The sequence below is a fragment of the Echeneis naucrates genome, chromosome 15, assembly GCF_900963305.1.
Source record: "Echeneis naucrates chromosome 15, fEcheNa1.1, whole genome shotgun sequence".
Lineage (NCBI taxonomy): Eukaryota > Metazoa > Chordata > Actinopteri > Carangiformes > Echeneidae > Echeneis > Echeneis naucrates.
In genome coordinates, this window is record NC_042525.1 from 9,981,546 (window position 1) to 10,006,552 (window position 25,007).

A 25,007-nucleotide genomic window follows, 5' to 3' on the forward strand; every position below is an offset into this window, starting at 1 on the left:
AATGGTAACACAAAAGGCTGGCTGTGGGAGGATCAGCTCTGGTAGGCGAGGATGTGATGTGGGGGTGGGGGGGACAGGGCTTCGGTGGCTGTGTGCATCACTTAGAACCTGTAGTATCTTTCTCCTCTGCTGCGATCAGACAAATCATATAGAAAAAAATAGAGTCATGAGAGGAATGGATCAAGCCATCTGGACTTGTATCCGAGTGCCCAGCATTACTGATTTACTACAATGGTGCCATATTTTTAGAGCGGAATCTAGCTCTTGTTGTGTTTCATCTCATCCCTCGTTTTTTTTTCTCCCTCTTATAAGCTCTTCCCCCGTTAGATTTACAACAACTGACTGTGAATCTTCAGTGGATTTGGATGAAACACACCAGTGTAGAACTTAGTCAGTTTGTATCCTGCTGTTTTCATTCTTTTCTTCTCTCATAATCAATGACTTATGCATTTGACATTGGAGCATAATTGGCCCTGTTGTTACCTGTTTTGTTGAGTTCGCCAAAATGATTGTATTCTGCTTGTCTATTTAACAATAAAGAAAAAAAAAGTATTGTTTCTTTGCCACATTCATTTAAGGTGTAATTTATTATACCAAAGGTAGCAATTAGCATATATGACATTTGAAGGCTGGTTATTACTACACAGAGTATCAGGCAGTCCGAAGTGGACTTTCCAGTACTCTGATAGCCTGGGAGCAGAACCAAAGCTGTAAAATATCATAAATAATGAAATAATTTGAGCATTTGTTTTTCTGAATGAAAAATATTTGTCTTTTATCAGGATTCTGTAAATCCTCTGTATGGATGCTCTGGTCTGAATTTCTGTTGCAAGCTTGTGGTATATCTATTCAGTCCCAGACTGGGAATCAGTAGTCCAGGTCGAGTTACTGTATGAAGTGTGTGTGTGTGTGTGTGTGTGTGTGTGTGTGTGACTGGAATACGGTGTGTCTTCTCTGACAGGATGTCAGATGGTACCTACACCTGCAGAGGGCAGAAGCCCCTCCCCTTTGAGGCCAAGGAGAAAGGGGAGATCACGATGTGTGCTGATGTATGGGTGTATGCCATCAAACTTTAACAGAGTTGTCATCTGTTCACATTCCCTCGGTGAAAAGATAACACTCTCACCTGGTGCTGTCAAAAGGCGTTTCCTTTTGTGTCTAAATCTACATTGATGCTTGACCCGTGTCTGATAACCTGGGAGTCTTTGTTATGAAAGCAAACACTTGCAGTGGGTGCAAATTTTCAAGCAAACATTGTGACAATTTGATGTGTGACGGAACACTGTAGAGTTGCATTTGTCTTCTGTTTCATTGACCTGAATTATTCAGAGAAAATCTGTATGAAATAAGAACACTTACTGAGTATTGAGTATTTACTGACTGCAGCTTTTCTTTGTTTGAACCCTGCTGTAAAAGACAGATGGATTCAGGATTCAGGTTTAGGGACTGAGAAATGGTACACTGGTTTGGTCTGAGCCCAGCTTGGCGGCAGACCTCTGAAATCTGTTGTGGCTGAGGCATCAATGGGACATTTTGGAACTTCTGTTTCTAGCTAACCTAGCGAGCCAGGCTGGATTAATGAACAAGCTTATCCTGATGCACTGCATTACTGACGGGCAGTCTCGACTTCCTGCTGAGGATTCCCATTCATGTAATCTTGGGGAACACATTAGGATTCATAGAAAGTATTTATTTCATTGCTTGACAAAAATAAAAATTTAAATCTTCCTGTTTAGACTTTTCTCTCATCTGGAATTGAACTAATCTGCCCATAAGGATGTGTGTCCCCCTGCCTTTGATGTCAACCTCTGTAACAATAGCATGCAAATCAGCTCACAGTTGGGCGGCCTCATCAGCTGCAGGCTTTGGTTTTTATTAATATTATGCACAACCAGGCTTTTTATTATATAAATTAAGTAATATAGCTTCAGAATAAAACACCTACTTACTTCCACATACTCCATCTGAGGAATATGTAATTTTGTACTTTGTAATAAAAGTTACTCAATTCAATGCATGGAAGCAAACGATTTTGTCTACCTGTGTGTACAATTCATGTCTAACATATTACAATATCTGTTCCAGTAAACTGTGAAAGTGTGACGGTAGAGCAGTCATATGAAGTTTAGTTACCAATACCATTGTTGAAATCTATTTTCACTACTTGCCATTGAAGAAGAGAGGTGCGTCTCTTGAAGGTAAAAGTCTGTCCTTCATCTTGATTGCTCAGGACTGACATGTTGAGGAGACAGAGACCTGTGAGTCACGGCTCTCTTGACCTGGGTAGTTGTCCTTAATGTGAAGCGATTATACTGCATGTTGTCAGCACACATCACCTGTCGGGGAGATTCTTCTCTCTTCACGGTACAGGGTGCGCTTAAGGGACAGAGGAAGTCATTAGACAGGATCCCTGTTGGAGAAGGAAGTCGTGTGTGAAATCCTGGCTCAATTTTAGGGCACTTCCTCAGGCAAGCCTTCAGCTCTGCAAAGTCTTTAGACTGCCAAATAAATCGTCCGGTCATCAGACTTGCATGCGTTTATTCGTGTAAGTTAAATTTTATTATGTGTTTACAATTCTGATAGCGTCATGTGAGAGCTTCCACCTGCTGTGCTGAAACCTGACACACACACACTCACAGAAAACATGCACATGATTTGTGGCCGGCTTCTTTTATTCTCCCAGTCTACCACTATGCCTGTTAAAGTGCACCACAGTAAACATCCGATGGACTCAGCTTTACACTTTAAATATAGGAAGGGTTACACCAATGCAATCCTACACAGCTATGACAGAGAAAACATAGACATCATGTCCGAATGTTGCACTGCAGACTTGATGTCGGGATGTACCAGTTTGCGGCACAAATGTGACTCACTTATGTCATGTGGATAATGAAATAGGCATATCAACAGCTGCAGAAAGCAATTGAGTGCAACTATCTTTAGCAATATTTTTTTTTCCTCACTTTGTTTTGCAGAGAGGGAATGCCCTCTTGCCTTTACCGTTATCGTAGGTTTCCCCTGCCTATAACTGCATTGGTTCTGATTTTCTGTGACAGTTGCTTGGTTGGTTGTCTTTTGTAGACTGTGGATTTGAGGTTGACAGACCTCAGAATCGACCCTTGTAGACAATGTGGGGGGGGGGCGCATAGTGTAGTGTGTGTGAGAGAGGGGGAAAGTGTGGGGGTGGAGGGTTAGACTGGCTTTCACAGCTGAATAAGTGGGTCAGTTTAAGATGACGATGTTTCTTATCGCCTCAGCCCATCGCTGGGAGTTCACTGTTCATTGCTCAGCTTTTCAGCAACGTACCACTGCTCGGTCACACCCTTCTCTGCCCCTTTCTCCTGTCTTATGACTGTGCTCCTTCTGCAAACAGTGGAATGAACAAACTAGCTCCAAGGAAAATTCAGTGCAGCTTATATTTACTGCACATGTGCGAGCATACAAATCCAGGCACACATGTATTTATTTACTATGCTTAAAATTGTCCTTCTTTCTTCATTTCATAGTGTCCAGGATGTCTTCGCCTGTAGTCTAGGTTACTTAGATCAAATGATGTCAACCAAGCTTGTGGAATCTGTGACAAGTGAACATGAGAGTATTTCAGCAAGTGAGCTTTGCTCTCCGCTAATATTAGGCTCATGACTCACGTTAAATGAGGTATCAGATAAGATGAGTCAGAAATATTGTCTTTCCTCCTTGTCAAATCCCAGTCACAACATGTGTGATGTTGTGACTGGGATTTGACCACTGATAGTTCCGTTAGAGATCTGGGTGTTGTTCGAATTTAAGTTTTCATGCTTTTATTCAGACAGTAAGTGGCAGTGATGGAAACAGGATGCAGGGAGGTGGAGCATGCAGCATAGGTCCTGGTCCGAGTTGATCCTGGGATGCTGTCATAATCGGCTACCTGCACTGTGAGGTGTTGTGTTAATGTAAACTAATGTAGGCTTTAACTACAGCAATGATGAGCAGGTGGTCTGAATAACTGAATGTCTTCATATCACTGCACTCATACATTTTTCACATTTTTAAACCTGTAGTCCAGCTAATGGAGGCAAGTCATTACACTTAATACAACTCAGTTTTAAGGCACAGGATTTATACAACTTTGTTTACCCATGCCTGTGTAGAGCCCTATAAAATCAGTTTTATTTTTTGCCAAATTTCATTTAAATTTTCCCCATTTTATCATTATTATTATTATTTCTGTTTTAAATTTTTGCGAATTTAATTTTTAGCATCTTACACAAATTTAACCCTGAAATAGTGTTTGAAGTAATGAAATATAGATATAATTTCTTCAGTTCCAACTGAAAACTTTAATGCTTCCACACATTTAAGCAAAAACATAACAACAAAGCAATGAAACATACAGCCCACAACTTTGGTGGAAATATCAAATCCACTGTAAACTTTTTAGTTTCTTCTATCCCCATGCTCTTTGGTCCTCCGCTGATTCACCTATAATCTGTCATTCTCCAGCAAAACCGCAGATGAGTGACAGGACCGGCCCTGTGGCCCCGCCCACTGAGTCCACAAGACCTCAGACTGAGGTGATTCTGTGGATTTTATAGGGCCCTACCTGTGCATTAATAATCCTGTAAGGAGAAATTTCAAACCACAATAGGCATACTATGCCATGGGAATCATATTTTAATTCCCACATAAACACAGCAGCTGGATGAGATAATACCCTCCTGTCAACTACTTTCTTTCCTGATCCGACCAGCAGAGGGCCTTTCACCCAAAAGGTCTGATGTTATCGTAGAGTCTAAGATTGAGTCTTTCTCCTTGTTTCTTTTGTATGCAGCATCATTGATGCCCTTGTGTGGTAAGGTTATTCCTGCCCCGAAACACCTCTCTGCTCAGGATTGCCATCATCCTCCATTCAAGCGGCAAACCATTAAAAATGCAATGGGATGAGGGAATTTACTTAATACCTCAGGGACAATGCGTTGGATCAATCCAAAGGGCCATAACATGAAAGTAATCAAGCTCCCAGCATCAATAATGAATGACACAATCAGCAGGGACAGTGGGCTTCTATTGTGTAATGGCTGAATAGGAGAAAGGAGCACAGGGAAGGAACTATTGTGCGCTACTATGTTGGTCAGCTGTTGTGGACGTGGATGAAGATGAGCATAAAGGGAACAGTGGTGATGCGAACGCTGATGTTCTCAAATGCATTTCCTGGGGGTGATTATTGCAGCATACGCTGCTGTTTTTTCCTTAAGTGTGGGATTTCAAGACTAATATTCAAATGCACCCTTATTTATGTATGTTTTTTACTCCACCTCTCTTTATATCACTGGCACATTTATAGTGTAGTCTGTGGTGATTTAATTACATTTAAATTGATTCAAAAGTAAATCTTTTTATTATTTTTTTATGATCTCAACAGAAGTCTGTTTTTAAAACTCTACAAAAGTAAACCATTTGATTCTAGACTCAGGTGTTTCATGCACTGCAAGTCACATTTATATATATATATGAAACATTATACAGATCATGGCAGCGTGTATGGAGTCACAGTCAAACTATTACACAATGCAAATATTGACTCAGCATAGTGCATGTCAACATTTGATGACTGTGGTTCAGCCTAAGCAACTTCTTTCTGCTTGTACCTCGTAAGGTTTCCTGGCATGATTTTACGCTGTCTGTATTCAGGAGACTATTTGCTGACAGGAGGGGGGACATTCATTATTCAACGCATGCTTTTTAAAAATGTTCTGCAACAAGCACGGTGCAAGTTTAGGTTTAATTACAGATCCTGCAACCAGTGTTGCCTATTGTGTCCACTCCGCCTTACACTTTGGACTTAAACTCCAACAAGACTTTCATCACTTTGTGCATGAAATTAATTCTCTTCCATCTGTCTGTTTCCCCTCAGGTGGTGTTAGTCTTTGCGCTCAGCATCGGGGCCCTTGGAATATACTTTATAGACTCCTCAGAGTAAGTATCACTTCTGTTATGTATCCTCTGAAATAACTTGTAATTTAATGCTGCTACACTGACAATTAAATGTCAAGAAAACGGACTTTCCATGTGTGTTTTGCATGCGTTTACATTGGCCTGCATACTGTATCCAAGTGATAGGCACACATGGGTCCTTACACATCTACTCGCTCTGCCATCTCTGAAATGCAAATGTACATATTCACACCCCCTCTAGCGCTTGACACAACACACATATGTAGCTGAGGATTTGTCAATGGGAGGCCCGTCAGTTTCCATGGTAACGGAGATCGTCAGATACTGTGTGTGTTGGGCAGCTTGTTCAGTGTGTGAGCAAATTAGTATATATATGTTGGAAGCATAAGTATCTCCCTGGCTGGCAGTCACCCAGGGACAGATTGCAGGTCTGACTTGTTTCTGGTAAATTCACACAGGTTTCTGGTTATTTCTGAATTTCTCTCTGACAGGCAAATGGACACTTTAAAATTGTATAATTCCATTTTAATAATCTTTAATAATCTGATGATGACCCTGTGATTTAAGTAATTACCTCATTCAAACATTACACCTAAGGGCAATTTTGTCCTTTTTTTCCTGAGAGTGCATCTGTTAGTGATGTCTTGTAATGAGATCTGACACTTAAACATGTGTTTTTGACAGAGGGAAAGAAGAGTAGCTAACAGGTGAAGCTAGAACATCTACCCAGCCTAATTTACTGTGATTGAAGGGGCGATATAGAAAAGGCGTCCAGTGTGTAAAGTAGTAAAATTCATCCCTTCTTTCACGAAAACAATGTTTTGTTATTTCGGCTAATTTAATTCATGATGCTACTTTGGCCTGAATATTTGTTGACTGCTGTTCTGCACCTCCTGTCTTCCGTTAACAAAAGCCTTTGTGGTTATTGACCTCCCTCACTTTTGGAGTGCAGCATTTTGAAATTCAAACAAAAGAGGCAATTTATCACCTCAAAGTATGTGTAGAAGAAGGTGCATGTGCCTCTGGCAAGGGAATGACCAAAAATGTGCCACCATGGCCCACACATTGAATATTTTCCTCCGAGGGCACTTTATTTCACGTCCCATTGATTCTTCAAAACATAGCCTAAAATATTTACAGGGTCTGTGGCTATAGGACGTCAACTGCAATGGGGTCATTATCCATTGACCACGATGGCTGAAGGTACCTTTTCATCATACTTGTTCCCCCCTATCGGCAGTGGGGCAGCATATTATCTTGAGACAACAACCAGCTTCCAGTAGTTTGTTTTCAATATAATTCAATACCTGATGACTGTGAAATTGTGTCCCAGAGGGATCTAAGACAGGAATAGAGATGTCAAACACATAAAAGAAACAACTATAAAATACAACCCACCTCATTTTGTCTTATCCTGGTAGCAGTGCAAAAGTATTTCTGGAGTGGTTCCAGTCAGCAATTTGAACCTCAGGATAAACCGTTCACTTCCTCCTCCATATCACTATCTCTCTATACATCCCTGTAGCTTCCCCTCTTTAGGTTCCTCTCTGCCTGTGGAATCATTTGAAAAGAAATAAGAAAAAAATCAGGTTTGTGAGACAAATGTGCTTCTTCTTAAAGTTTATAATCCCTTTTTTATTATAAACACTAAAATGATGCGGGATGAAAACTAATCCCCTTTACCATATGAATAATCGCCAATCATTAAAAATCAAAAATAAATACTGATTACACTGGAAACAAATAAAAATGCAAAGAATAGATTGATTGCACTGATGAGTTATCTGCAGGAAGAGGGGAAAGGTTGAAAGATATGAAATGTAGCGAGCCATAAAATCAAACCTGCAGCAAGGCAGAACGGGTAGTTGTATTTCTTTCTCATTATATTACCTCCCTGTTATCTCTTGTGTGTTTCTGTGCAATTCCCGTGTATTTCTATGAGTCGACTTCCCTGAGGCATTGCCCTGATCTCTCTGTGCTCCCATTAAGCTCTAAGGCCCTCTCTACACTCATCATCGTGATTAGCTAAAGCTTTTCACTTGAGTATGCACGTCCTCTCAGGGGAACTACTGATCAACTCGGAGTGGGTTCAGCTGACTTTCAGGGCTTTGACATCTTGAACAGGACCAGGCTCATGTTATAACCATATTTCCACTGTGACAGCTAGATCCTCTTCCATCCCCGTTGTTACATATTACACAGTGAACTTGACACTAAAGCTTTCAGAACTGAATGCTGAAAAACTTTTTTGTCTCCATCTGTCTATTTCCTATATTATTAAATAACCAAAGTTGTCAGAAGTTGCTGACCTCAAAATAATCAAAAGCGCATTATGTGGCCCATCGAGGACAAAACGTTCCCAATTTTCACTGTGGAGATATGTCACACCCGCCATAACTGTCTCAAGTGAACATTGCTACAGTCTAGCAACAGAGCTATATGTTATGCCTGGGTGTTTGCAACAAGAGCTCCAATTGCCTCTTCACTCCAAGAGCACACACAAGGGTACAAATATTGGCATATGTCCCTCGTTTCATTAACACCTAGTAAGAAGAGTTGCATGCATGCATTCTGATCTACGAGGGCCATGCGTGATTTAAATAAATGATCTAACTGACACTCCTACATTTATATCCTCCAGTGCTAAAAACGCTCTGCAAACGACCTCATCTCCATCTAGCTTCCTTGCAACGAAATGTTTATGACTGAGGAAATTGATGTGCATGGATTTATAGGTCACCCTTTTAATGGTAGTAATTAATCTACCAAAGACTGAGGATCTTGTTGGACTGACTTGTGAACTGCTCAGGCCCAGGTCTGCTTTCCCCCTTTCAGCTATTGGAATAAGTGAACATCACTTTCAAATCATCTGTAAAATAGGTAACGGTGATTGCAAGGATTGTGGTTGAGTTCCTGCAGTAAAATCGAAAAGAGAGGGTATTTGTGCACTTGGTGCATTTGTTTGGACCTCAAGAGGCTAAGACTGCACAATGTATTTTTATGTCTACTTCACTGAGGGAGTGCAGCCCCTTGTGGCAAGGACACACACACACATGCATACGCACAGAGGGTAAAATGCTGAGAACATACCTCTCTGGTGGCCAGGCACCTACCTCCCAGGGGCCCAGGTTTCCGGATTTCGAATGGGCTTTTCCTAGTGGGAGCTCTGTCGGCCAAAATCCGTCAGAAAAGATTAACAGGAAAACACAACAATCATGTTACGAAAGCAGGTAGAGAGAGTTTGAAAAGGATTTTTTAATTGGCTGCACTCCCATCTGAACACAGACACTACTAGTCATTGATTTGGCAACTGTGCTGTTGCTAAGAGGACATTTTTCTTTTTGAATGAATGTGAATGAATCACCAATGACTGTCCTGAATGACTGTCCATCTGCTTATTTTAACAAAGTGGTTGGTTTATCACAGTTCGGTGCAACACATAATAATGTGCGACAGAATGCTGCCTTTTTCTCGTCCTCTGCAGCAGACCTCGCTTGCCACACTGCTGCTATTTTGGTTATATTTTCAATGGGAGGATACTGCGTCCTCTCCCACCCACATCCGAATCTGCTTTAATACCTTGGCTCATCCCTCATTCTTCATCCCTTCTTTTTCCTGTTCCGAGCTCCCATGAAACAAATAAAGAGGAATGTAGGACAAAGTCTCTGCAGGCTGCTCTTAAAGGGATGCCCTTGTTCCTGCTCTACTTCTGTTTCTATTTCTTCCCCGTCTCGATCTGCCCCTGTCACACATCGGCTACAGACAATTACATTGCACACATTTGCATAGTCACGTTAACTTGTAGCACACACACACACACAAACACAATTTTACCTCTGCCTAAGAGGCCTCAGAAGCAGTGGCCCAGTCCTGTAACTCTATCATTAGTGTGCGATCAATGTCTACTGAAAAAAGAAACAGTGCCTAATGACTAATTAATGGGGTAAGGTGAGAAATATGGCTGAGCAGTGAGACAAGCTTGGCAGACACTGTGGCGATGAAGGGTAGCCTATATACGGAGCTCTCCTCTTCGGGTTTTGTTGACAAATACCTGACTTGTATGTCTGGATGGAGCTAGGAAGGAAACTGCAAACTGCAAACTAAGTGCCTTTTTGATTACTTTCCCTGATATTTTTTGGAAGATTTCCCTCAACAAATGAGTCATTATCAACATTTGCCCTGAAAATGTGAGTCTGGCACAGCCCACGTGAGGTGAAGCCGAACATTAGTGCGATGGTATCACCTGTTGTTGGTATGATGAGGGTGAGACTAATATGAGGGAAGTTATCCCGCCGGTCACTGTCAACACTGATTGAAGTCTAATGAAAGAAAGTATCAGAGAGATGATGAGCTGAGTTTCTCTGCATTTTTTTCTGGTGTCACTGCACACCAAATGGTCCAGGGTTTGTTGTTTATCAAAATCGCCATGACAACATAAAGGCCATTTGCTGTTGTTGTAGTTCCCCGATATCCCACAGTGCCGAGCGGAAGGGCTATTTTTAAACCCTCGCAGGGACACAGCATGAGCTACATTCACAACACAGAGTTACCTTGATAAACCTGAAAGGTCCACTTTCATATTAATCTTCCAGCTTGTGATGGCAAAGTGTTTCATTAACTTGTTCCACGAAAGTGAACTTAATAATTTTTCAGTGGAATTAATATTTATTTCTTTTTTGTAATTTTGCTAAAATTCTTGTGTCCTAAGGGATACATTTTTTCCTCATGAGGGATTAGCGGGGTTTGTTATAATTACATGATTAATGACATTTCTAAATTAGTTTCTGTGTTGATTGTTGCTTGTAATTTAATGTGAGGAGGTCCAAAAATGCTGATGACGTGTCCTGAAAGAGCAAATAGATCCAGCACTGCAAACTTCATCTGCTTGACAATGTTAAACAGAGTGCTGATAAGGACTTCATCTTTTTGGATATGGCACATAACTACAGCTTTGATCTCTTAATTGGTTTGTGTCCAAGAGAGGAGGGATGTGACGTAAGTGATTTGAGCTAGTGTATTGTAACATGGAGAGCTGTCTCTTGTAAAGATAATTCATCTTTGGTTTTCATGATTATTTTGGTATTTATTCTCATTTCAACGTTATTGCATTGCTGAGCATTGCTGTATGAAATTGTGGTTTGTTGTACTGATGTGGTCTTTCTTTACTCCTTTAAACCTAAAAAAAAAAAGCTGTAGAGGAAAAACGTCATTTGCATTGCAATGAAAAAAAAAGAGCAATCTATTTTTAGCCTCCTTGGGGAGGTTTTATTTGTCCATTGCTCCTGTCGGTGCTAAAGTATTTCTTATATTAGTAATGGTGCCTTGACCTAAATCAGTCATTTAAGCACTTACCTGGCCTTCTTTTGAAGACCCCTCCCTGCTGCCTCCGCTTACAAGTACACACTCTACACTCAGGAGAAATGCAGCATGTGAGCCAGACATGCAGCCACTGTGCTCAAATCTCATTTTGAATAGGGGCGACTTGAATGCTAACAAATCAATGAGACGATGAATCTGTTGCTACATTCTTCGATACTTATGAGCTTACGAAGACGAATCTGAGGCGTGACTCAGATTTGGTGTGTTTACAGTATTGTTTGACGGGGCAGAAACCTTTCTATTGCAGGCTAAAGAAAGACTCCCTCCTACTCACTGACTAAAGGTGTTTCGGACTATTTTTAGAGCACCATCACCAACAAACTCCTCTGCCCTTGTGAACAAATTAGTTTACGGGTGGCATTTTCTTGGTCAGTGAAGGTTAACGTGGGGAAGGATTTTATGTCCTGAAATAGACTTACCTCCCCTCAGGCAAACATCATTCTCCTGTGTGTGTCCTCATGTACATGCGGGGGGAGTGGGGGGGTATGTGAGTATGTTGGTACTAGGAGAATGGGCTCAGACAAGGAGAGAGTGTTTAGTCAAGGATCCCCATTTAGTTTCCGTATATCCTACAGTTGTACTAGGACACATAACTAAAGTTGTGTGCTGCATACAGTTATACATGGGAGCTTTTTATGTCACTTTTCCAGCTTCATCTTTTCCTTTCCCTTTTAAGGCCACTACATGTCCTCCTCCCGCTCTCACTTTCATTCTAATTTGCACCTCTTTCTCTCTCCCACCTGTCTCTTCTCCCCTTCAGGAAAAGATGGCATAACCCCAGGCTGTGTCGGGGCTTAAGGAGTAATAAGATCTGTTGGTGGGCAGATCTATTTTCTCCAGGACACTGGCAGCATGTGGCCGTGAATGCCTTGAGTGTGAAGTGACATTCAAACACCTTTACAGTGTCATGAAATCCAATACAATGGCCCTGCAAAATATGAAACACACAAAGAAACTATAATGCCGAGTTTGTGTTCAGAATAGACCAGTGAGGTGATGAGTAAAATTTGAATTTGAAGTTGATAAGCACTGTTTTGGTTCAGTCTAGCTGCAAAGTTGGGGTTTGTATGAGCAGTAGAACTCAAGGGAGCTGCTGTGTTGAGGATCGTTTAGTTTCTTGTTCTGCTTAGTTCAGTAATTATTGTTTCTTTTTACTTTTCATTCCATGTTGCCATTTTCTGTTTGGTATAAAAGATACTAGGCAGGTTCACATTCACTGGCTGGGAGCTGCTCCCATTCTATACTGATGAGCTATTGTTCTCCTGAGCTTAAGGGAGAAACCACAGATCTGCCTGATGTGTCTTCCCCCTACTTTAGTTAATGATAATCTTTACGATAAAATGATGATTATAAAAATTACTAAATTAAAGCTCTTTGAGTGTAGCAAAATTCTGTGTAGCACTCACCCCCTGCTGTGCACTGCCATGCACTCTGTTATTGAGGATGCTTTGGGTCACGTGACTATAGCTGAGGAGTTATTCAGAATTAGGCCAGAGCTGGGCCTGAGGGGAAACGCCACAGTGACCACTCCAAATGGTGTCTTCACTGTGCACCATCTGTGTGTGTATATGCACTCATACGGGCATGTTAGTTTACTTGTGCTACTGTTACCCTATATGAATGTGCATCCTCTCACACAAAGGTCTGTAAGGATCAGCTGATGTCGTAGTTTCAAATCAGTTTTATGAGTGATGGGACATGATTCTGTGGTGTGCAGATGAATGTGAGGCTGGAGGCTATGTCGGGAGGGAAAGAAATTTATCACCCAAGGGGTGTTGTGTAGGTTCAGGCAGCATGTATGATTTATGAATGGTTTGTCTTTGCACACTTTTAAACAGATGCCAGCAGGACCACATGGAGATGCTGGTGACAACTAAATAATGGAGTATTTAGGCAAGCTGAATGTTAGCTCCCTTCAAGGGGTCAAGAGAAAATAAAACCCTGTTTAAAATCTGAGATATTATATTTTAATCAACTCAAATGGTGAGAAATCACTCTAATAATCTTGGACAGGGGTCATGGTTTCACATCAATCACTTGGATATGCTCTGGACACACCACACTCTTCTGAATAAGAAGTGGGATCATCCTCTTGGAGAAATGCATCTTGCCTGGTGTGTCTGCACTCAGTCTTCCATTACAATGGGTCATTGTGTGATAAAATGTTTGACGTTAACTGGAAGATGATTAAGCTTCCTCCTCTGGAGGCTCTCGTAACTCAGACTGTGCCCCTATGGGCTCCATTCATACAAATCTATGCTTTAATGTTTAAGTTAAGCCTATGAGACTGGTAGCTATTTACTCATGTAATAATCGCATGGATGTTCCCTCACTATGCACTCCCAAAGGTCTCCTATAGGAAGCTTTACCATAATATATGTTGATGTTTAATTTTCCCACAGTGGGATTTCCTCATCATTTAGGAGAATAATATTATACACTATTGAGTAAGTGAAGAATACAATAGGAACACAGACTCCTATGACAGACTTTTCTGTCACAGGAGCAAATCTAATAATAATCGGAGCTCTTCTTAAGTATCACTTTTAGTTTATTATGTAGCTGTTGCAGCTGTGTGGGACTGATCTTACAGCTATGTCTTTTGTCTTGGTCTGTGAGCCTTTGGGGTCGGTGGCACCCACTGTCAAATCACTGAATTGGTATTATCAATAGCAGTACTGTTGTAGTCCAATATTTGACATTTTTACATTAGTACATTCACGTGCATTTACACACAAGATGTGTCATTCTTACCAAACCTGGGAATGTCCCAGAATTAGTCACCTGTGTGTTCATGGTTGGAAAGAGATGGTAGAACTTTGTCCCATTTCGTTAGTGCACATTGTGCAATGATCTTTTGTTCTCTCCCTGTTTCTGTCCTTCAGTCCTATAGAATCTTGCCAGAACTTCTACAAAGACTTCACGTTACAGATTGATATGGCCTTCAACGTCTTCTTCCTTCTTTACTTCGGCCTGCGGGTAAGCTTCAGGATGGGCATGCAGTCTAACTCATTCACACACAAGCACACAGCATGTATGCATGTAGACAATTACAGACCTGTTTTTAGATTTACAGGCGCAAATGACGTGCATGCAGCAATGAGGGCAAGCTTCTTAATTTGAGCCTCAATAATGAAAGTCACCCCCAGTCCAATAAACCTTGCCTACACCCAAACGAACGCCCACCGAAGTCATCTACGAACACTAATTTTGCTCGTATGGCTTTCAAGCCACAGCAACATTCCAGTGCAGCAACCGCAAGCCTGACATGTGAAATGAATGAATAAATAAACTCATAAGCAGCTTACACCACCAACCGTTCTTGCATGACTCAGCAAGTAGGGTGAAGCTATTGTCATTCTATACGGTATGTCAATGCCAGTGGAAGATGCAGCCGTTGGATTTTGAATGCCATCCCTGCTTTTCGTTTGTTGTTGTTTTTTTGACAGTTTATTGCAGCAAATGATAAGCTGTGGTTCTGGCTGGAGGTCAACTCAGTGGTCGACTTCTTCACAGTTCCTCCTGTGTTCGTCTCTGTCTACTTAAACAGAAGCTGGCTCGGTAAGTTTCCACAGCTGTCGCACATTTATTTGATCTGTAATTTCCGATGTCACATTGACATTAACCCAATATTCATAAACCAATTTTTTTATTGATGCTGCACAGCCTCATCTCTTGTTTTCTTTCTCCATTTTCCATATTTTCTTCTTCAACTCCACCAAGCTACCACTCCTCTTCTATTTTTTTTTTTTTTTTGTAGCCCTCTATCTTCTCGTCACCCCTCCTTTTATCACTCTCTATTGCTTCTTCTGACTCCTGGTCTCCCCTCTGTCTCCCCATTACTGGGAGTGTGTCTCTGAGGCCCTCGTGCTCAGGGCTGCAGTCAACTTTCCCTCATCATTGAAAGTGACAGGGCTGAGTTCCTCTGATATTTCAGGGAACACAGACACAGCAGAGTGGATGGGCGAATGGGAGTGAGAGTGACTCAGAGTGGCGCTGTGGTCCTGTGTGTGTGTGTGTGTGTGTGTGTGTGTGTGTGTGTGTGTGTGTGTGTTTCACTGGTAAAGGCTGTATTGAGGCATTGAACCTGGAATACAGTGGTCCGTAACTGCCATCTAATGGGCTCATTCACACTCACATGAAAAATTTACACGCAGAAGCATGTGTTATCCCCATATTATACATTCACTCTCACACACACACACACACACACACACACACACACACACACTTGCATAAGCAGACTGGAAAACACCCTAACCTATATTACATAATGACCTACTTTTCTCAGTGTGTTCAGATTTGCAGCCAAAATTACACTGCAGTAAAAACAGTGTCTTTGTAGCCGCATTATTTAATCTCCTTTTAAAATCATAGACTACACTATATGTCATGGCCACTCTTCTCTTCATCTCAGCTCATTCACTGTTTTTTTGTTTTTTTTTAATAACACTGAAACCCTAAGATACTAACAGATGAATTTGAATAAGAAGATTTATTTTAAACATGGCCAAAGGAGTAGCGTGTGTGTTGAAACAGTGTTGAAACTGAGAATATAGTTATAGTTATATTTAGTATGTTTAGTGTGTTTCTTTCTTCCTCTTCTTTCTTATATATTCATATAATTCCTACAAGTTACTAATTTTGTATCATATGAAACATGTTTATAACAGCATCAGTTTCAATAATAGATTTAATGGTGAATTTCACTGAGTTACTTCAGTTATTTCATGTCTTCTCTGGGTATAGTGTATGTTAGGTCACTGTCACACTCATTGTTCACTGAGACATGCTTTTCCTACTGTGATAACTCAAATTGTTTACATGTGAAAAGGCCTATAATAATCATCACTAATAATAAATCATTTCTGAGAGAACTGGGCAACAAGGTTAAAAAGACATCTTGCCAGGCAGGAAATAGGATTTATACAAGCTCTACTCAAACCACAAAGCTGGCCAAGCTCAAAGTGAAACAAAGGTAGATGTTTGGTTAACTTCATATTTAACTTTTATACTTAGCAAATAAAGACTGAATATGGATTAGAGACGTATCAATCATTTAATCAATGGAAATGAAAAGGGTATGAACAACATGTCTACTAGCTTTGCTGCTTTTCTGAGTTTTATATCAATCGACAGATTATCAGCAATGAAAAAAAAATCACTAGTTGCAGCTTGGCATCTTTTACAACATGTGTTTGTGATTGCTGGACTGCTAATTTTTCTGCCAGATCATATTGTTTCTATTGGTTAAAACAATAATGAGAACATCATTATTACTGATAAAAAGAGAGTGTAGTGTCGGAGATTCAGTGATGTGCAAGGCTCCTGCTATCTCACAGTGTAGCTCCTTGTTTTTGCATGTCTGCTTGAATCACTCAATCTGTGAAGTAATTTGAAACTGTTAGAAGTCAAATCCTGGGGGGTGATGAATCTTTCTTATGGAGCTCACATTGGCCCATGAATTTCACAGGGTACAAGCTGTGTAATGAATTAGAAATGGCCTAGTCAAGTAATCTGGCTTGTGGTATTCATGATGTAAGGTGTCCTCATCTCATCCCAAGAAAACTGTTGGTGTTAAGGCCTTGATGAGGATGATGAAAGACAGTGAAATGTGGGTCTGGCTTTTGCCTGACACTCTACAGTGAATAATTTGCCTGTGATTATTAAATGTCCTGCATCTGGTGTTGACGTGGAAAGCAAATTTTCTATATACAATACAGCTGCAGCGTTGTTGTGTATAAATAGCAGATAAAGAGTATCGCTTGTGAGAGATGACCTAGATTCCTTTGCTTCTAATTTGCATATATTTTCTATCATTCTTATTTTGAAAAGGGAAGTATTGTGAAGACTATTTTTGCAAGGATGAAATCAATTTGCATTTCACTGTATATCAGAGCTGTTTATTTCTGCAGTGTTGGACATATACAGTATAGTGCGTAGTAGTATAGTATAGTAACCAAACTGGCACGGCTCAAGTGTGTGTTTACTTGGTTGTTTCTATAAAGGATACATGAGGTGCTGCAAAGGCTCAGTGATAAAATTAACAGTGTGTAGATCTGCAGTTGGATGTGATGTACCCTAACTGGCTAGGGATTGCTCTCAGAATACTAATGGGGCGCAGAAAATTTCTGGTAATATTGAGCCTCTGTGGAGCTAGGACAGGAATGACAATTAGCTGCTTATAGCCTGTACTGATACGGAAATGGGAAAGTTCATTCATTCATCTTCTACTGCTTTTCCTGGTCGTGGGCGAGGGCGGGGTCGACCCTGGACAGGTCACCAGTCCATTGCAGGACCAACACACAAACAGACAGAGACCAACAACCACTTAGATCTACGGACAATTTAGAGTCAACAGTTAACCCAAACATGATGTCTGTGGACGGTAGAAGGAAACGGGAGTACCTGGTGGAAAGCCACGCAACCTCGGGGAGAACATGCCCCCGGCCTGGAAACTGAACCTGCGACCTTCTTGTAGTAGGGCAACAGTGCTAACCACTATTCCACCGTGCTGCTGCAGAAATGAGAACATACTGTACCATTTTTTACAGTAAAATAAACACAATTGGAGAGAAGGTCAAGGAAAATGACCAGATATGCTGCTTTCTTTGTCCTTATTTGACTGTATCCATTGAAAGTTATATTATAAATGGATACTATAAATTTCTGCAAGACTGTTTCCTCCCTTCAGTTGCTTCCTCCAGGAAGATTGATAGGGCCATAATAGTTTCCATAATAATTGATAGACTAATCCATAATTGGCTCTGCTTTCATTTAGTTAAGTGTACACATTGTCCCTCAACAGTGTTAGTTAGAGGAAGCTGGTGTGGTTGTTGTGTGTGCACCTCATTCCCCATGGATTAGTTAATCTTTGCTGGGGAATACACACCACAGCCCATGCAATACATCATAATTACAGTACGTTTCATTTCACTCCTCCAGCAGTGATCCTGTATGAGAAGACAGTTGTGGATCCAGTGGAGGTGTACTAAAAGGGTTTTTGCCCTCTGCTATTTGGCATTCGCCTACTCTGCGTATGAGAAAGCCAATGCTGCATGCATTTCCAGTTATGTTCTCTCTGCCTCTGCAAATTGGACATTGATTAAAACAAGGAGGATGATGTGCAGCCAGTGTAAGAAGACATGCATAGTTCTTCGTAGGAAAAAGGAATTAATCTCCTTGAGCCACTTGAGCATTGCTCCGTCCAAAGTCCTAGCTCTGACGGATTAGCATCTGCCTGCTTTAAAGATGCTAGCAGATACTGTGACGATGGGGCCCCAGCTCTTGACACACTGCCAACTTCATGCCCTCACTCACGAAAACACGCAGGGGTCTGTCGCATCAGTCACTTCAGGAATATCGTGTTTTTAACAGAAGCAACATTTTTTTAAGGTTTATTTATTTGCCCCATTTTGTGATTTTTATGGGAGTAACACTATAATTGTGGAGCAGCAGTAGTTTTGAAAATGTGCAGTACAGTAGTGGCCTCTGGGCTTGGCTCGGATTCTAACCTCCCACTGCCATCTAGTGGTGCTGCAGTATACTGGTTGTTGATCCCACAGACGCTGGTTGATCCCTTGTGTTTTCCTGCTGAAAGAGGCTTACGGTACCTGACCTGGACATGAGTGCAACTGTCTTATGGAGCCTTTCAGCTGCTGGCGGGAAGCCTCCATGTACATTCAGGGGAGGGAAACTAATTTGTTGGGATTTTAAGCCTCTTTGCTGTTGCCCGGTCAGGCCTCTCACATGTTGCATGTTTGCATTACTGCACTGGCAACGAGTTCACTCACAATTCTCAGTAAAGCAATGCACATTAAGATGTGTGTGCATGATGGATGTCCAGTAAGATAGATGTTCACTGACTTGTATGTGTCTGTGTTTGTGTGTTCGTGTGTTCAGGGATGTGTAGCATTGTATAATCAAATCCTGGCTTGACTGTCAGTATTATCCCAGATGAACCATCCCTGACTGCTGATTGATAAAAGGTCCCAGTTGGAGGCTGTGCCAGAACATGTGACACACAGGCCATGCTGTGGCTGGCAAAGCCTCAATGAAGTAAGACACAGACCAGAAAAAGCTTTTTGAATGAGCATCTGGCCAGTTGACCAGTGTGTGTTTGTGTGCGCACATGTGTGACTGTATGAGGCTTTAGCAAGAATGAGAGAGATTTTCTCATACATGAACATGTGTTTGAAGGCCAGGATGTCATTGACAGTTTTGCAACATATACGCACACACATCCAAACATACATACAACTGGGTCTTCCATTCATCCACGTGGTTACAGCAGTAACATGACCAATGATGTTATTACTGGTGAGGAGAGCTATCTGACGTTAGCATGAAAGTTAATGTTAGCTATGTAGCTATGGGTGTTTAATTTGCCTTTCCATTGGAACAAATTCATACATTACACAGTGACCAGGTAGGGTAAAGGGAATAGCTATCGTAGAATGAGAATTTTTTAATGATCATTTCAATAATCATTTCAACTTCAGCAGGCTATGGCCCAATGGTGCCATATGCTCAATGGTTTAACAAGAGCAAACTTGTGCATTATATGCCAAGTGGAGCAAACCATGTTGCTCTTCAGCGTTTGAAAGCCGTGCTTTTTCAGTCATTACACAAATGACAGCTACAACGCCACACTGGTTCCAATAAATGAAATCAGCAAATGACTTGAAAAAAAGGTTGGTTAATTTTACTGAAGAAAATTAAAAAGCCTGTGTCAGAGAAAAGATCTGAACTCCCCATCACTACACTAAGTGCTCATTAGCATAGAATGAATTTATGCACTCTAATGTACTGAAAAAGACAACAGTACAAATGATGTATTTTTGGATGTGTGTGCATTTTTGTTGCAAAACTGTCAATGGCATCCTGGCCTTCAAACACGTGTTCATGTATGATCATCATTCTTGCTAAAGCCTCATACAGTCACACATGTGCGCACACAAACACACACTGGTCAACTGGCCAGATGCTCATTCAAAAAGCTTTTTCTGGTCTGTGTCCACTCCTCATTGAGGCTTTGCCAGCCACAGCATGGCCTGTGTGTCACATGTTCTGGCATAGCCTCCAACTGGGACCTTTTATCAATCAGCAGTCCTGTTTTTTTCTCTTCTTCACCACCTCCAACATGAAAGCAGTAGTTCAAATAACAGCTGTAGGACTTCTGGTGCAATTGTTTTTCTTTACCACTCTGTTGAAAGACTGAGCGAGCTGACCTTTTCTCTGCCTAGAGACATTAAATAAAAAAAGCCAAACTCAGATTTCATTCTTGTGGCTTTATTCACAGTTAAAAACAGGGACATTTCTGGACAACTCCAGCTCCAGCCTGGGCCTTTAAGTTTTCACTGTTGTTCATAGCCAATGGCAGTAAGCAATTCCAAAGTGATCTCTTATTATTCTTCTATTTCTTTTCTGTCCTACTGAGTTTAGTATGCTAATTAGTTAGCTCCAATCGAGTTGTGCTGTCTCATCACTTTCTTATAATGATTCACTTCAGTATCCCATCTGCCATGTCTGCCTGTGTTATAACCTTTTGTATTGGAAAGGCAAAAATATACAAAGCTCAGCAAGACATCATGTTCAGCAGCAGAAGAATACTTATGGCCTTGAATATAATAAAACATACTGTACTTTCCATCTTGCCATGTCCCATCAGGACAGCATGGCTTATATTAGACAATTAGTGGGTGAAAAATTCAGAGTGGTCACACTTAAAGACGATGTGAAAAACCTTTATTCATAGAGGGAGGGGCGACCTACAGCATTTGATATAAAAAGTGAGCTATGAGGGGAAAAAAAAAAAATCTTAAATGGCCTTTTTTAAATTCACCTCTGCAAGCTGGTCAATGTGCATGTAGAGTAGACAGGATTGTTGCAGTGTTTGGGAACGTTAGGTTGAAGAATGGATCAAATGTTAAATGAGGTTGTTTGGAAATTTCTTGTGGAAACAGGAGAGTCCTTTTAAAGTCAGGATTATAGTTTTTCATTTTTGCTAATCCTTGACAGGATTCAGACTTTTATTTATTTTTAGAAAGGTTTAACGCAGCTTTGTTTTGATGAGAACAAAGCTTCAGAAGGGTTAATAGTAAAGCACTGAAAGGGGCATGACAAAGGTAAATCTGTTTGGTTTTTTGAGATTAAAAGGAGTCTAACAAAATTGGAAAAAAGAACCCCGCCTATATTAGAGCTGACATTTTGCTCTTAGAGACACAATCTGTGACAAGACTGACATGATTTGATGAGCAACTCAATTCTGCCTGGAGGATTTGCTTTTTTGAGAAAATTGTTGATTTTGACTTACTTGTCACTTCTATAAGGGATTATTTTGTCTCTTTTTGCACCTTAAATCTATTTGGTCAAAGTTTTTTAATTCCCGTTTTGTTCAGAAGACAGAGGAAACAATGATTCCTCCCAAGCTTCTCATGTATCGGCGCACACATAGTGATGCTAATTTGGAGACCCTAAGAGAGACATGGAGGCGGAAGAAGTCCTGTGGTGATCTTTTTCAGAATGGCTACAGGGTGAGGCAGGTCCATCATGGACAGGAAGAAAAGGAAAGGCAGACAGGACTTTACCATTCAGTCTGGTCCTGTTTACAGATCCTCGCCAACTGGGGTAAGGACATTAATTCCAGCACACTGTATACTAGAAGTCAGCTCTGGGGTTGCCTAGTAAGTCAAATGGAAAATTTCACAATTACAGCCAGTTATTCTTGTTTAGTGATGGGCATATTGCTGCTTTCCTATATTTGCAGATAGTGAACTGATCGTAGAAATCGTCTCAGTAGGGAGTAATTTTCGGAAATAGGCAGACACACGCACTCACATTCCAACAGGATCAGTCGTGTTATGTAAAAAGACAATGGGGCAGGTGTTGCATTGTTCTGTAATCCCTGAGTGAACTGGTTTTGGATGCAGACTCAGGCTCATGTGAAGTAGGCCACATTATGTTCCTCCTAACTTTTTGAATGCCTAAATTCCAACACTTCTTGTGTAAAGTGTATCATCCTCTTGTGTCTTCTGAACTACATTTGGCACAGTATGGTGCTGTGCTGTGCTTGTGACATTGAAAAGCATTTGAACTCTTCTGTTTTACTGAACTACTCATACATGTTGTTTACACTCAGCAGACACTCTTACATGTCCCTTCTGTCATTGTACAGATGTTCTAGACGTATATAGAAATGAATGAATGTGCAAAATTCATTCATCACTTGTTTAATCACACACAAGTTGCCATCACTTGTTCTATACATATTTGTTTGCATTTGTATTTAATCTCTCTCTCCCTCTCTTTCTCTCTCCCTCTGTCTCTCTCTCTCACAGGTTTAAGATTCCTGAGAGCCCTAAGATTAATACAGTTCTCAGAAATTTTACAGTTTTTGAATATCTTGAAAACAAGGTAAGAATTCAGCAGAATACAGAAACCTCATTCACAGGAAGCAGCTCACATTGGCTACCCCGCCAAAATCTAATTTAATGTAAAGTGGCTGATTTAAACCCTTAAGTACTGTGTGTGTCAGGATGTCATTAACCATTAACCATATTTTATGAGATATCATAAATATATTTTTGGTGATAGTGTGGTTTATGGTGTGAAAGAAACTACAGAAAAACATGGACAGAAACAGATCACGATACAAACAATAGCATATCACAACTGTAAAAGTTAAACATATCAGCATGAGTGTCATTGGAAGTTGAGTTAAAGATTTCTGTCCCTTTTTGTGTCATTAGCTTTACTGACCATTTTCATAATTTATACTATATTAATTGTATTTTCCCAAATCATTTTAATTGCAACGACTGCAATCTATTGAAATTGCATCTCAGTCACCTTGGGTGTAAGTGGTTCTTGGTCCTGCTCATTGTTTTCATGTACTGTTGTTTCATGTCATTGTGGTTTGTAAGTCTCTAAGAGTTTTGTGCTTGCTTTTTTGTGCCTAGTAATTCCATTAAGTTGGTGAACCTGTGCTCCATCTTCATAAGCACATGGCTCACAGCTGCTGGATTCATACATTTGGTGAGTGGACAGATCTAAGGTCGGTGATTAATGAGCCAGTAAGAATGGCAAAGTGACTGATACAAGACAACTGTGACACCTGCTGTTATTAATAGTATAATTTGAATGAGTTGAACACTTGTCAAAAGGAGAGGAATATCCCAAATTTTATCTAAATCTATCTGCATCTATCCATCCATCTTGATAGATAAATACAGATGGATAGATATTTTAAAATATTAAAAATAACTATGATTACTGGGTTTGCAGCCCTCCTCAACTACGTATAAAGCATTAAACAGTTTGAACCACTAGGTGGCAGCCTAAGATCACTCAATAAATAATATACAACTGAACCCTAGATGATTGCATGAGTACTAATAGCTGGATTTAATCAAATATGACGAAGTAGTTTTTTCATGCAAGATCTTGTTTACAATTTGGTGATTGGAATCATGTCTAATTATCCCTTCCTCCCTCTTTGATTTATAAATTAGGTGGAAAACTCAGGGGATCCTTGGGAAAACTTCCAAAATTCCCAGTCACTTTCCTACTGGGAATGTGTCTACTTGCTGATGGTGACTATGTCTACAGTGGGCTATGGGGACGTCTATGCAAAAACCACCTTGGGCCGCCTGTTTATGGTCTTCTTCATCCTTGGTGGTTTGGTAAAATCTAGCTTTTTTTTTTTCCCTTTTATTCCCCTTATCCCTTCCTAATGTCCTGCTCGTTCCCGTCTTTCACTCACAATGATAGAAAAAATATTTTATGATGACAAAAAACAAGTGAATTTAATATTTTGATATATGTGCATTGTATCATGTCGTATCGCAGAGCTATAAAATGTTAGAACTGTGTTGCCTGTATCATTACGAATCATTTCTTTGTCACAGAATAGCCGTATCCTTCTGTTTAGCCTACTGTATCTTGTCTACTGTAGTTACAGTTCTATGTGCTCCCTGGTCCTCTCCCCTCATGTGTCATTCCTGTATTTGTTGATTAGAGTATAAGCTTTTGTCTGATAATGTTGTTACTGTTCTCTTAAAAGCAGTTGCGGTTTCAGGACACCCTTCCTCCCGTGTCTCTTCCCAAAATTCCAACAAACACAGGGGCAGAGAGATGAGGCTTAGGCCATCCTGACTGTTACCATAGCAACAACAGCCTCCCACTCCCTCCCTCATAAATTCTCCTGATCTAGCGTCCTGTTGGGCTGCAACTAGTATAGCAACTTACGCACAAGCATGCATGCGTGCGCACACCTGTGGGGACTAATATACGAACACACACACACACACACACACACACACACACACACACACACACACACACACGCGCACACCAAAGACCTTGCTTCCTCCATCTGCTTTTACCAAAAAAAAAAAGAAAATGGAGGATCTGGCCAAATCACACTTAGTATATTCCGCATTTGGCCAGCTATCCATATGCACTGATGACCTGCAGCTGTGTTAATGTGTACTGTGCTGTGGCCATGGTGATAGGTTGTGTGCTTTCCTCTGCGTTGAAAGCTCTGGAAGTCTTTAGGCTCGTACCTCAAGCTGCTTCCTATCAGCAGCAGTGGCCGAGTAATGACTCAAGGCTGGAGATACTTTAAATCCCGGCATCATTTCAAACCAACGTCATTTCACATGGTAATGTATAGGTAAACTTTGCAAGCA

At 40.7% G+C, this 25,007-nt stretch overlaps 1 protein-coding gene across 9 annotated transcripts in view; it reads left to right on the forward strand.

The window, feature by feature from the left end:
• The window catches only part of kcnma1a (potassium large conductance calcium-activated channel, subfamily M, alpha member 1a), a 119,376-nt gene that overhangs the window by 47,831 nt on the left and 46,538 nt on the right, over window positions 1–25,007 (forward strand). For all 9 annotated transcript variants that reach the window (XM_029521286.1, XM_029521289.1, XM_029521284.1 and 6 more), the window contains 6 exons: window positions 5,897–5,958; window positions 14,202–14,295; window positions 14,766–14,877; window positions 22,656–22,731; window positions 23,277–23,352; window positions 23,829–23,999. In XM_029521286.1, the coding sequence (XP_029377146.1) occupies window positions 5,897–5,958; window positions 14,202–14,295; window positions 14,766–14,877; window positions 22,656–22,731; window positions 23,277–23,352; window positions 23,829–23,999 (591 nt within the window). The remainder of the gene's footprint in view (window positions 1–5,896; window positions 5,959–14,201; window positions 14,296–14,765; window positions 14,878–22,655; window positions 22,732–23,276; window positions 23,353–23,828; window positions 24,000–25,007) is intronic.